The sequence below is a fragment of the Lathamus discolor genome, chromosome Z, assembly GCF_037157495.1.
Source record: "Lathamus discolor isolate bLatDis1 chromosome Z, bLatDis1.hap1, whole genome shotgun sequence".
Lineage (NCBI taxonomy): Eukaryota > Metazoa > Chordata > Aves > Psittaciformes > Psittacidae > Lathamus > Lathamus discolor.
Window position 1 is genome coordinate 108348040 of NC_088909.1, and position 12043 is coordinate 108360082.

Genomic DNA, 12043 nt, shown 5'->3' on the forward strand with positions numbered 1-12043 from the left:
ATCAGGCTCCTTTTGCGGATCAATAGGCCCTGGGTTAAAAGGACCATCCAGGTCAGCATCAGAATCATCAGGCATCAGAACCTCAGGAGCAGCAACAGCAGTCTGACGAATGTGCACAGGCTCCTTCTCGGGGTCAAGAGGGCCTGGGTCAAAAAGATCATCTCTATCCTCAGTCTTCGCAGCTGCGGCGGCAACTGGCGGAGGTCCGGGGAGGGGCGAGCGGGGCGGGGCAAGGGGGGCGGGCAATGGGCTCCACAATCTCATTTTTTTACTTTAACATCTCTAAAATAGTTCTTCAGATGACCAACAAATTTTTCAGTGTCATTGCCTTTTGTAACTGCATCCCACAGTTCCATACCAATCTTTTCCCAAGTCTCCACATCAAACATCTGTGGCTCTGGGGAATACCCTCTGTCCTTGCACCACAACAATAGGTGCTTTACAAGGCTTTCATCAACCTTAATGCCTCTAGTACAGAGAATCTTTAACAATAACTTGACTATGGCCCCTTCTTCTGCAGACACTGCCTGCCCCATAGCCACACCAACTACTCACCTTGCCGGGTGACTCCATTGCAATGTTTTCCTTTTGTTCTATCCTGACTTCGGTCCAGCCGACGCAGCTCTCCAGCCAGTCTCCTCTTTCAGGTCCCCTCTTCTTCGCTGCAAAGAATCATGTCGGGTTCACCATCTAAGGGAAGAAATGGACTATGCCCAATCCAGTGTGAATCCAGCATAAGACACTTTATTGTATAAGCCCATATTTATATCATTCTGCTTCCTTTACACGCGATCAAGCATTCGTTGACTGGTTGCCTAGCATCCCTTTTACAGTCTACTAAGTGCTAAGCAATAACTTTGCACTCTTTTACCCCCTTATCATCCCGATTTAGCAACACTACTAACGGTTACAAATATTCACCTTGTTTGGTCTGTCTTTGAGATGCACATCCTGCTTTATCTTCCAAACTGCCTGCTTTCTTTTGCTAACTGATCTTTACCCTTCATAGTTCTCTTTACAGTTCCCAAGGCTTAGGACCGAGCAGGGCATTAACACCTGGTATTTTCTTCCTGGTTTCCAAGGCTTGAGCCTGTACAAGGAAATAGCACCTGGTATTTTCTTTACCATACCCAAGGCTTAAGCAGGGCCAGGGCAGTAACACCTGTATCCATTTCGTTAACTATTTCTATCAGTCACCCACAGCCAGGGATGGAGCATTCACAACTTCCTTGGGCAACCCATTCCAGTACCACACCACCTTCACAGTAAAGAACTTCTTTATATCTAACCTAAACTTCCCCTGTGTAAGTCTGAGGTCATTACCCCTTGTCCTATCACTACAGTCCCTAATGAAGAGTCCCCTCACCAGCATCCTTGTAGGCCCCTTTCAGGTATTGGAAGCTGCTAGGAGGTCTCCACGCAGCCTTCTCATCTCCAGTCTGAACAGCTGCAATTTTCTCAGCCTGTCTTTATATGTGAGGTGCTCCAGCCCCCTCGTCATCCTCATGGCCCTCCTCTGGACTAGCCCCAACAGCTCCATGTCCTTTTTATGTTCAGGACACCAGAACTGTACAAAATAGTCCAAGTGAGGTCTCACGAGAACAGAGTACAGGAGCCGGATCACCTCCTTCAACCCTTGGTTACACATCACAGACAGCTGCAAGACACAGGTCAGCAGCAGAGCAGCATCATGGTCCTCTTGCCACCAGCTCTGGACTTCCCTAGCACTTCCTGGAAGTCTGGCTAGACCATTTTGCTATGAGACAGTCTGCTTTAGACTGATCCATCCGCTCAGAGGGGTACCCATTCTACCATGGTGAAGGGCTGCTGGCACACTGGGTTCCCATGGAGATGTCTTCACCCAGCTTGCATTCCCAGTGTGTCAGCACCTTCTGCTGCAAACTCATTTAAAGTCCTTCAGAGTTTCAGAGTCTGCTAGGTGGTGTCATGGCTGTAGGACACACTGGCCTTAAGTCACTAAGTAGCCAGAGGTGACCACCGCTGTTCAGTATAATGGCCACAACAAACATGCAAACAGGTTAATGGGCAAAAAGGTCACTGCTTTGATTCTGTTACTTTGAAAAGGTAGTGGAAGGAAAAATAAAAACAAAAAAAGGAGTGAAAACCATGAAGTGGTGGGACCTGAAACGTAGAAGGCATGCCTAAGGCACACACAGGGCTAGCTGCAACATGTCGTGCTACTTCACTGCCAGGGCAACACAGAGAAGACAGATCTGTGCCATCCCAGACCCCTGCAGCGAGGAGCGGACATCCAGAGGACCACACTGCCACGTGAAGGTGTTTGGGGACTTTTACCTCACAAGCTTTGACGTGCTCTTTGCCATTATTCCCGGATCTTCTCCAGTGTGGTAACGCTCTGCTGGTAACTCCTGCCTGTGAGAGAAATCACACTCTCATCTGATTAACATTGATTAAAAAGACCCTTTGCTAGAAGGCAGTACATGAAACACGAATTGGCAGGGACATCAGGGAGAAAGCAGCAGTAATGTGTGAGCTCAGCTATGGATGTGCACTGCAAGGAAATGCAGAGCTGTGCAGCAAGGTGGAGGGTCATGCATCAGAGAAACTATGAGAAACGGGAAATGGGCTGTGAAGCCATGGCATGGCTCTTGAGTGAGCTCCACCTCTGGTATGTGGAGCATGAGTTTCTGAGGAGCCAGCCCTGACCCAGGAGCTGGAGCTCACTCAAGAGCCATGCCATGGCTTCACACCCCCTGCCCCAGGAAACACTCCCCTCCAAAGCCTGCATTTCCACACTCATCAGAGTCTTCCGGTCATGATTTCATCTGAGGCAGACTGAGGAACAGCTGCCAAAACTGGGAGAGGGAAGAAAGCTACAGGAGAGCCAACGTGCATCACCAACGCTACTGAAGCCCAGCTAGAGAACATTGCCAGCCCTTCCATCTCACCCCCAAACCCAGAGCTTATCCTTGCAGCGCTGCTCATAAAGACGCTTCATCTAGGAGAGCCAACAAACAGGGCAGGACCGTGTTAGCAAGCAGTGAGTTGCTATTACAGCCCATGCAGGGAGCTCTGGAGGAAAACACAGGCTCCAAGTGAAGAGGTGGCCAAAGGCTTCCCACAGAACAGGGGACAGCACACAAGCCCCCCAGTGCCCTACTGCTTGACCAAAACTGACCTCACAAGACAAGCTGCTCTTCATTAGGCATGAAAACCTCATAGCAATCGAGTCCTTGACATCTAAATCACTCTTACCCAACCATGCAAGGCTGCTACCAGCAATGTCCCTGGTGTACTCTTCAGTTTTTCAGAGCCCACTATGGAGACTTTAATGTGACAGTCTTCCTCTGCTGCAGCTCTTGATGTAGTGTCTGCATGAACTGCAGCAGAGGAAGACCCTCATATGTAAGACGGAGCGAGCACTGTGCGCGTGTGTTAGCACTGTTAAACCATATAGCAAGAAAGAGCAGCATGTCTGCTTTACTTCCGCGGTCTTCTAGTACTGCAGATTCCTGGTTTTGTGAATCGCCTCCATTATCAGCTCTATCTGTGAAGACAACAAAGCCAGAGTCAACACATTACTGACCATCAAAGCTCCACAATGGACTACGTGACTTAGGAAAGGAAGAGGCACAGTACAAACTCAGATAGCCTTAAGGACCTATGTTCACCTAAAGCATCTTCACAGAACACACCTTTTATATTTCTGGCTAAGCCTCCACCTGTCTAAGCAAAGGAACTCTACAAATGAAATCCACCAATATATAGTACTGTATCATCTCCATAGAAGCTAGGGAAATTGGGAAGCGAACTCCCTTCTGCTGTGTCCAAATTTGCAGCAGTTTGCTCTCATTTTCCAGACAAAGGAATCTGAAGCCAGAAGAGGTTAAAAGGCTTGCCAATTTTGGCAAAGCCTATGGACATCACGCAACACTATACATATGAGATACATGTATACATGCTTTAAGAACATTGCTGGCTGAGGCTGGTGTCTCTGGAGCTGAGCCCCTGCAATAGGCATCCCAAAAAGACACCCAAAGGAGATGTGGCAGTTAGAAGAAGGAAGTCAGAGCTTCAGCAGCAGGGTTTCAACATATAGGAAGGAGCTCAGGACTTCCCAGCAGTGGCAGGCACTGGGAGCATGCAGGGGGCTGGGGCATGATGGGAGACATTAGCCAGGAGCCAGGATTCATCACCAAGGATGGTGATGGATCAACATCCTGACCTTCTTCCAATGCTATTTTTCTTTTCCCTGAATTCCTCCATTTTCATTGCTTCTTCCCAAAGGGCTTGTGCCAGCTAGATCTGACCTTGTCCCACACTGTACCTCTGCAAAGAAAAGAAAGTTTCATATATAGAGAGATATAAACAAATATACATACATATATATATATATACATATACACATACACACATACATGAAAAGGCCCTGTTGTTCAAATCAACTGCTCTAGCTGACATCAAACTGACCCCATAGCACACCTACCTTTGCAGGATCATATAAATGCAGCATGACTTTTGAAGCAGCATCCAAGCAGCATTACCTATGTCAGTCCTGCTGGGGGCCACCTTTCAGTATAAGAAAACTGGTATCAAGAAGTTATTCAAGCAAGCACAGTCACATCTGCCCCTCACCCCAAGAATTCAGCCAGGTTTCAACACACAGCAACCTGAAGCAGAGTTGCCCCAGGTTAGCACACAGCAAGCTGGGGCACAGAAAAACTGATACTAAAAAAGACCTCAGGAAAATCCTGCTGAAAGTGAGTGGCCCTACTGCAGAACAGCAGCCCAGCAAGTTCATTGAGGGATATAGGCCAAGTGTAGTTCACGATTCAAGCCCCAGAGCTGTTTCAAACCCACAGCTATGAATAGCCAGCTGCTTCGACAGCAGAGCCATGCTGGGGAGGTTCACCAAGGGTCAGGGCAGCAGACAAACATGGCTGTGGCAGAGAGGGGACTCAGCAGAGGAGAACAGAGGGCTAGCCCTCGGTGTAGGGATGCTGCCCACCATGTGTACATGAAAATGAAGGGACAATGTAAGGTGGCCAAAGCATCGTCTTGTACATGCTCTGATTAGAACTGTGGAGTCATTTAGGCTGGAAAAGACCTTTTAAGATTATTGAGTCCAGCCGTTTACCCTACGCTGCCAAATCCACCACTAAACCGTGTCCCAGAGTGCCACATCTGCACATCTTCTAAACACCTCCAGGGATGGTGACTCCACCACTGCCCTGGGCAGCCTGTTCCGGTGCTTGACAACCCTCTTGGGGAAGAAATTGTTCCTAATACTCAGTCTAAACTTCACCTGCTGCAGCTCCTTTCCTCTTGTCCTATCACTTCGTTTCTCGGAAAGCAGACAGACCCCCACCTCACAACCTCCCTTCAGGTGATAGAATCACTGCAGTATAGTCACTAAATCCTGGCCAGGGCCTAGAAAAGTCTGAGAAATTCAAGTGTTAAACATGCATCGCAGGGCAGAGGAACCTCTGGCAGATCCCACAGTTATCGGCTTGATAGTACAGGAACGTGTATTTGCACAACTACCGCGCATCCACCCAAATCATGTACATGGACTTGGGAAACAGAGATCATACACTACCTCTGAAGAATGTGTCACAGTGAGGATTATTAAGCTTAAGAGATTCAGGTAGAAGAAGAGCTATGTACCCACAGGTTCAGGATTCTGTCTTCAAACAGTAGTTTGCAAGATAAATTTGTCAGCGAACATGTAAAAATACTTCCTTTGCAGGAGTACCATCCTCGTTGCTGCATCCAGTATCAGTGGTGTCAGCTTAAGAGGAAATGAGCACGGTGCTAACAAATTCCGTGTTTAAGACAAGATAACAACTGCCCTGTGTGGGGAGTCTGCTCTGACTTCATCGGTGGCTCCAGCCATGCTCTGCCACCAACTAAATCATAGAACTACAGCCACGAAATAAAACTTGTTCTGGAATCACAGCCATTGCTGACACTTAGATCTGACCCTTGTTTTCCAGAACAGTGGTCAATTAATTCACCAATTTATTCTCAAAGGGCTTTGACAGCCAGGTCTTCACTGCAGTTCCTCTCTGGGGTGCAGCGTGCAACATGGAGGAGATTAGGCAATTAAGAGAAACACTTCCAATTTGACCCAGCTCTGAGGCAAGATATTTCAGCTGAGATCATTCCACAAACTACCGAAATCCAGGCAGGGACACCTTCCACTAGACCAGGGTGCTCTAAGCCCTGTCCAGCCTGGCCTTGAACACTGCCAGAGATGGAACATGTCTTCCAGCAGCAGACAAACAAACACGGCCACAAACACGGCCTGGAGCTGACAGCCTCTCTGCCGCTTTAAACCCACTCAGGAAGAGCCCCGACCACGAGACAAAGTGCTGACGAGCGCCCCGCGGCGTGCAACAACCCTGCAGACCCCTCCCCGGCGCTCTAAGCTCACCGGACCCACCACAACCGGGAGGCGGCGCAGCCAGCCCGGGCGAGGACCCCAGGAACCTCACCCGGAACCCATCCCCGCTGCCCCCCCGCACCTTGGGCCTGTTCTTGGCACGGGCCTTGCGGGGCGCCCTCACGGCCTCCAATATGCCCATGCTCTGCGTCACCACCGAGCCGCAGCCACGGGTACTGCGGCCGGAAGCAGGGAGAGATTGACGCCGCCCCCAGCGGCTCCCTTCCAGTCAGCAGCGCGGTGGCTGCGTGAAGCACGGAAGGACTCAGCGCGGAACGCAGACCTGGGAGCGAGGAAATGGCTGCCCAGCCTGGGTGAGGCAGGTCTTCTGTCAGGAGGGGAGCGGGCTTGCAGTAGGCTCAGATACGGGCTCCTATGTGGGAAGGCTGGGCTCCTTAGTAAGGGCGTGGGGGGAGGTCGGACTGCTCCATAGGATCCTGTGAGGAGGCCAGGCCCCTCGATAGGTGTTTGAGATGAGGATCGGCCCTCCTACAAGGGCCTGTGGGGAACAGAATCCTTTATGAAGTGCTGTGTGGAGGCCACGCTCCTCTATAGGAGCCTGGGAGGGAGCTCGCTGCCCCCACTGAGGACCGGATGGGAGGCCAACGTCATCTCTGGGAACCGGGGAAGAATCCAAACTTCTCTGTAAGGGAGTGGCCAGGCTCCCCCTATAAGGACTGGCAGGGAGGCAAGGCTCATCTATGGAAGCCTAGGAGGAGGCCATGTTCCCTTCTATGGACCTGTGGAGGGATGGAGTTGTCATAAAATGGCCGCGGAGGGAGGGAGGGGCAGGCTGCTCCATAGGAGCCTGAGAGGAGGCCAAGCTCCCCTAAAGGGACTGGCAGGGAGGCAATGCTCATCTGTAGGAGCCTATTAGGATGCCAGCTTCCCCTATAGGTAGGTGTGGAGGGGCCGGGCTATCCAATAATGCCCCGGGGCGAAGGGTTGTGGGGAGGGTTTCTCCTCCATAAAACTCTTGGAGAAAGCCAGGTTTCTATATAACGATTTGTGGGGAGGGCAAGCTGCTCCTGTAGGAAATGCAGGGTGAGAAACCAAGCCCCTACTACTGATTATGGGGAACATGAGATCTCTTCTTTCTGCTTGTGCCGTAGCAGGACCTGGAAGTGCCACGCGAGTGGGGCAGCCTGTCCTGCAGTGCCTGAGGCATCTCCAGCCACAGTGGGGCTCCAGGCTCAGCCTGAGGGACCAGGTGTCACTGACCCTTCTGAGCACTGCCCAGGTGCTCAGCCGCTCAAGGGAGTCATCGCTCGAGCCGAGGCCAAGCCCCCCTGGAGCAGAAGTGATTTTAACCAGTCCCCACATGGATGGGACCCTGCAGAGCTCAGTGCCTCCTTGCAGAAGACATTGTAGTTGAGAACCTAGCGATCTTAAACAGGTAATTTCCACTCTCTTAGGCCTTGTACTTTGGGCTGGAGAAATCCCTTTGTTTTCAACACCATCTGTAATTTATAATACGTGTGGGAAACGTAAATTGTGCATGGGTGAAAGCAGAGATGATCCTGACCAGGAGCCCATTGCACATTGTGGAGCTGGTGATCCCCTGAGCAGGCACAGGGCTGGTCTGCACTGCCCAAACCCTGTGGCTGCAGGATGAGCTTGGCCATCTCATGGTAACAGGGGGTTTAGGGGCAGCCCCTACCTAATACTGACCCTTACACCAGCTGCCTGGCCCTGCCTCTATCTGGAAATGCAGCAAGAAGTTCTCATGTGAACTTCCTTCATGAATAATGCTGGTTTCTTGTGATGCTTTATATTTTAGCTCATAGACCAAAAAGGAAGAGCTCTAACTCTGCCTGAAGGCAGCATGCCCAGCATCTGAAGGGACATAAGGTTTACATGCTATCTCTATCCCTCTTCTCATTTTGTCTTATTATAGAAGCTGTGGCCTCTCTTTCACTAGGGGGGAAAGCAGGAGCTGTGCATCTGGTTATCAGGTTCTCTTCTTAGGCTGTTCACTTCTGTGTTTGTCTGGGAGGAGGAGAGACCCCTCTAGAGAGGCCTGTGAGGAAACTCAGCCTGAGTCTAGGGGCCCAGGGGGAGGCTAAAGTCTTGGTGTGTTCTGACCCAGAGCTGTTGTGGTATTGAGCACCTAAGAAGTAAAGGCTGAGCAAGGATATGCTCTTGTAGGCTTCCTTACAGGAGAAGGAACCTGAACATCCTAGGGTACTTTGAAGGTGTACCATCCCAGACAAAAAAGTGAGTATGACATCTTTCAGAAGAAAGATAGCCACCACGCTAGTCTCAAAACTTAATCTTAAAAGATGTATTTGAGAACTAAGAGTACAGCAGGGTCCTTCAGCAGAATATCTGTACACTTGGTTTTTTAGAAATGAAAATGGACAACTGATTCCTTGCAATGTGCACTTTGCACAGTCCATTGTAATGCAGCAGGAGAGAGATTTAAGCTGTTGTCTTCTGCAGACAAGAAAATACAGTAAAAGCCCCAGGGACAGTTTGGCTTACACATGCACTGAAGGCACACAGATTCAGCTTGAAGCACATCATACATCAGCAACTCCCGTTCCTCCAAAGTTAGTCGCGAGGAACCAGGTTTAAACAGCTAAACTGTGTGCTGGTCCCCTTATCCTCCATCCCTGTGTCATAAGGCATTGTGGAGCTTCTTAAGCAATGCTGCACATGAGGATATGAGAGAGACCAGCAGCTCTGCAGCACATGAGCTTCTGAATCTGAGACATGATCATGTATATGGTAACAAAAAAAGCAATAAATTTGAGGAGACATGGTTAGAAAATGAGTTTCAGGGCTCCAGCACAACATTAATAAGTAAGCTTATTTCCGGTGGTATACAGACACAACAAGTCCAAGGGACTTCTTTACGAAAAGTTAATTAAATGAGGGTCTGCAGAGCATACGCGATACCCTGAACGCCAAAATCTGCAAGCCCCTCGTTGGAGAGGTGTCTGAAGAGCTGACCATCTTCTCCAAATCCTCAGCAACACTGCAGGGTGCAGGTTTGTGGCAGCACAGCCTCTCACTGGTAGCTGTGCTGTGGACTGCTACACCAGGCAAGATGCATTTCAGCTTCCAGTATCAACACTTAAACCTGGAGCACATCTACAGCTAAGCCAGACACATAGCTTATTGTTGGTGCTCCTCTAAGTGAGCTTCCCTTAAAGACATGGCCAAACGGAAACCTGAATTACAAGCTTAATCACCATTAGTGAAGGACATTAGAAACAGGGAAAACTTTATCTGAGATCTGAGTGGGATACTTCTGCCCTAACCATAAGCCAGTTTCCCGAAACATTGTGCAGCACTCCCCTCAGCACGTATGACTTCTTGGTTATCTCCAGCCTCTTTCAGATGGCTGCACTTTGGAATAACTTGAAATCAAAAACTTCTTCTGACACAGATGGCCCCTGCGTCTGGGTCCATCGCTTAGATTCCTTTTCTTGCCCCTCAGCTGCCACACACGCTGTCCTTTTATAGTCACTGGGCATACATACATATTCATGAGGCTACGTATTGATTACATCATTTTCCAGAAAGCTCCCTGCATGCGTACAGAATTGTGGTGGTGGTCTCTGAGGGTCGTTTACTTCTTCCAACAATCTTCATCACTTCTGGCAGCCTTTGAAGCATGCGCAGTAGATGTTTATACCAGTTTAATTGGTTCGTTAGCACCAGAGACTCCTATCCTCCTACTTATCAGTTAGTTTAGCTGTAGCCCATCCTGGACACCTGCTGTTCCCAGATACTCCTTTTCCCTATGTCCTGTTTTTCTAGACTGTTTTTATTAAAACTATGTCAACTACAACAATTTATCTCGTGTGAGAATTCTCAGTATGTTCTCTAGCTGTACTCTATTTTTTCTCCATGTATCCTGCACCTCAGTAAATTTCCACTGCTACTGTTACAAAGCCATCAAACTTAACATTACTCATAACTAATTCTAAAGATTTATATATTCCATTTTGTAATTTTGTGCCCCCCTTGTCTCAAACTCCCCCCTTTTTCTGTCCTTTTGCAAATTCTTTTGCAACATTTTATATGTTACCATTACCATCAAAAGTCTTTTTGAAATAATTTCCTGTTTCTACTTGGTGCTTAATTTCATTTCTTTTCCAATCTTCATAATTTATCATAGATCGTTTGCAACACCAGAGGGAACATTGTATCATACCACAAGTAATTAATATTAAAGTAATTAACATCAATATTCCTGCAACTAGTTGCCTTAACCAGGGGAGACTGGGTAACCATGAAGTTAACCTTTTCCATATCTCTTCAAAACCCCAGGAGGTGTCATCCATGGCCATTTCATGAAATATCTTAGTTTGTTTCCAAATTTCCTCCAGATCTGTTTCAATTCTGCCACTTTGGTCTATATAGGAACAACAGCTTTCATTGATTATGGAACAAACCTCTCCTTGTGATGCCAATAACATGTCTAGAGCCATTCGGTTTTGTAATACCACTTTAGACAGGCTGGTTATCTCTTGTTGTTCTGCCTGGATTATATCAGTGTTTTCACTTTCCATTTCCTCTATAGTTGCTGAGATATTTACAATTGCTTTTTCTAATTCACTTCCTCCTAAAGATGGAATTAGCCCTCTTATAAAACTATGAAATGCAGTGTGCCGTTCAATAATAGGGCTAAATCCTCGCTTAATCCGTTTAGAAAAACTTCTAATCCAGGTCCTGGAAGGATACCTGTCGATAATAGTAAAATTGGGTATTACAGCACCTAAGGTGCATGCTCCTTTCCAGTTGGGGGGTAGAATCTTGTACGCATTTTCTCCACATAACCAATACCATCCTTTCCCTTTAGGAACAGGCCACCACTGAACTATGATACCATCTATATTAATAGTATGATTGCATTTTGAATGGTGACCTACGTCTGTGGCATTTGAACAAGCATGATTTACTACCCTGGTTCCTGGTGTAATACAACTTTGTGCACAGGTGTAATATTTATTACTTGGATTAAGATTAACTATTCCAAATTTTAACCTTTCCTTCGGATACAGATTACTAGTGTTAACCCACAAATTTGTCCATGAGACAGTGTTATGAATTGGAATTCCAGTCAATGGGAGATCCAGGCTTTCTCCTGATTTAGGCAACTGTGCACATACCCAACAGTCACTACGATTAAAAATATTAGTAACATTCTGCACTAATTTCAGGTACAAATTCTGGTCCCAAGCTTGTGCGCCAGTTATCACATAAGTCCAAATCATGATCGACGCAATTTCATATGTAAGGGTCCTGAAGGTTCGATCTGCCATGTTTTCCGTGGCTCTGGTGCTTTCTTTACTCTTGAATAATGTATCTAAGCAGGTTGTTCCTGTATCTTCACTGCTGTAAAGGTGGTCAGTAATCTCTGGTACGGTCCGCTCCACTTCTCCTGTAGAGGATCTCCTAAAAATTCTTAACATAAACCCAGTCTCCAGATCTGAAAGGGTGAACCGGATAATCCAAACCTCTTGCTCTTGTCCCTACTATTCTCTTATTTATCTCTTCCAATTGTTTTCCTAAATTAATCAAAAACTGTCATAGATAGCCTTCTCCCACTTCCTGGAGACTTTCCCCTGTAAACTGGGACTGATATGGTCTTCCATACAAAAT

General features: G+C 47.7%; 1 protein-coding gene and 1 long non-coding RNA gene across 3 annotated transcripts in view; both read left to right on the forward strand.

Moving 5' to 3' along the window:
• LOC136005801 (uncharacterized) overlaps nucleotides 1–12043 on the forward strand; it is a 107354-nt gene that overhangs the window by 73886 nt on the left and 21425 nt on the right. The gene's annotated exons all lie outside the window — the stretch shown is intronic.
• Nucleotides 1–12043, forward strand: part of LOC136005339 (uncharacterized) — a 32016-nt gene that overhangs the window by 12533 nt on the left and 7440 nt on the right. Inside the window, exons 3-4 of the mRNA XM_065662737.1 lie at nucleotides 6330–7324; nucleotides 7543–7823. Of these exons, the coding sequence (XP_065518809.1) occupies nucleotides 6330–6860 (531 nt within the window). The 3' untranslated portion in view covers nucleotides 6861–7324; nucleotides 7543–7823. The remainder of the gene's footprint in view (nucleotides 1–6329; nucleotides 7325–7542; nucleotides 7824–12043) is intronic.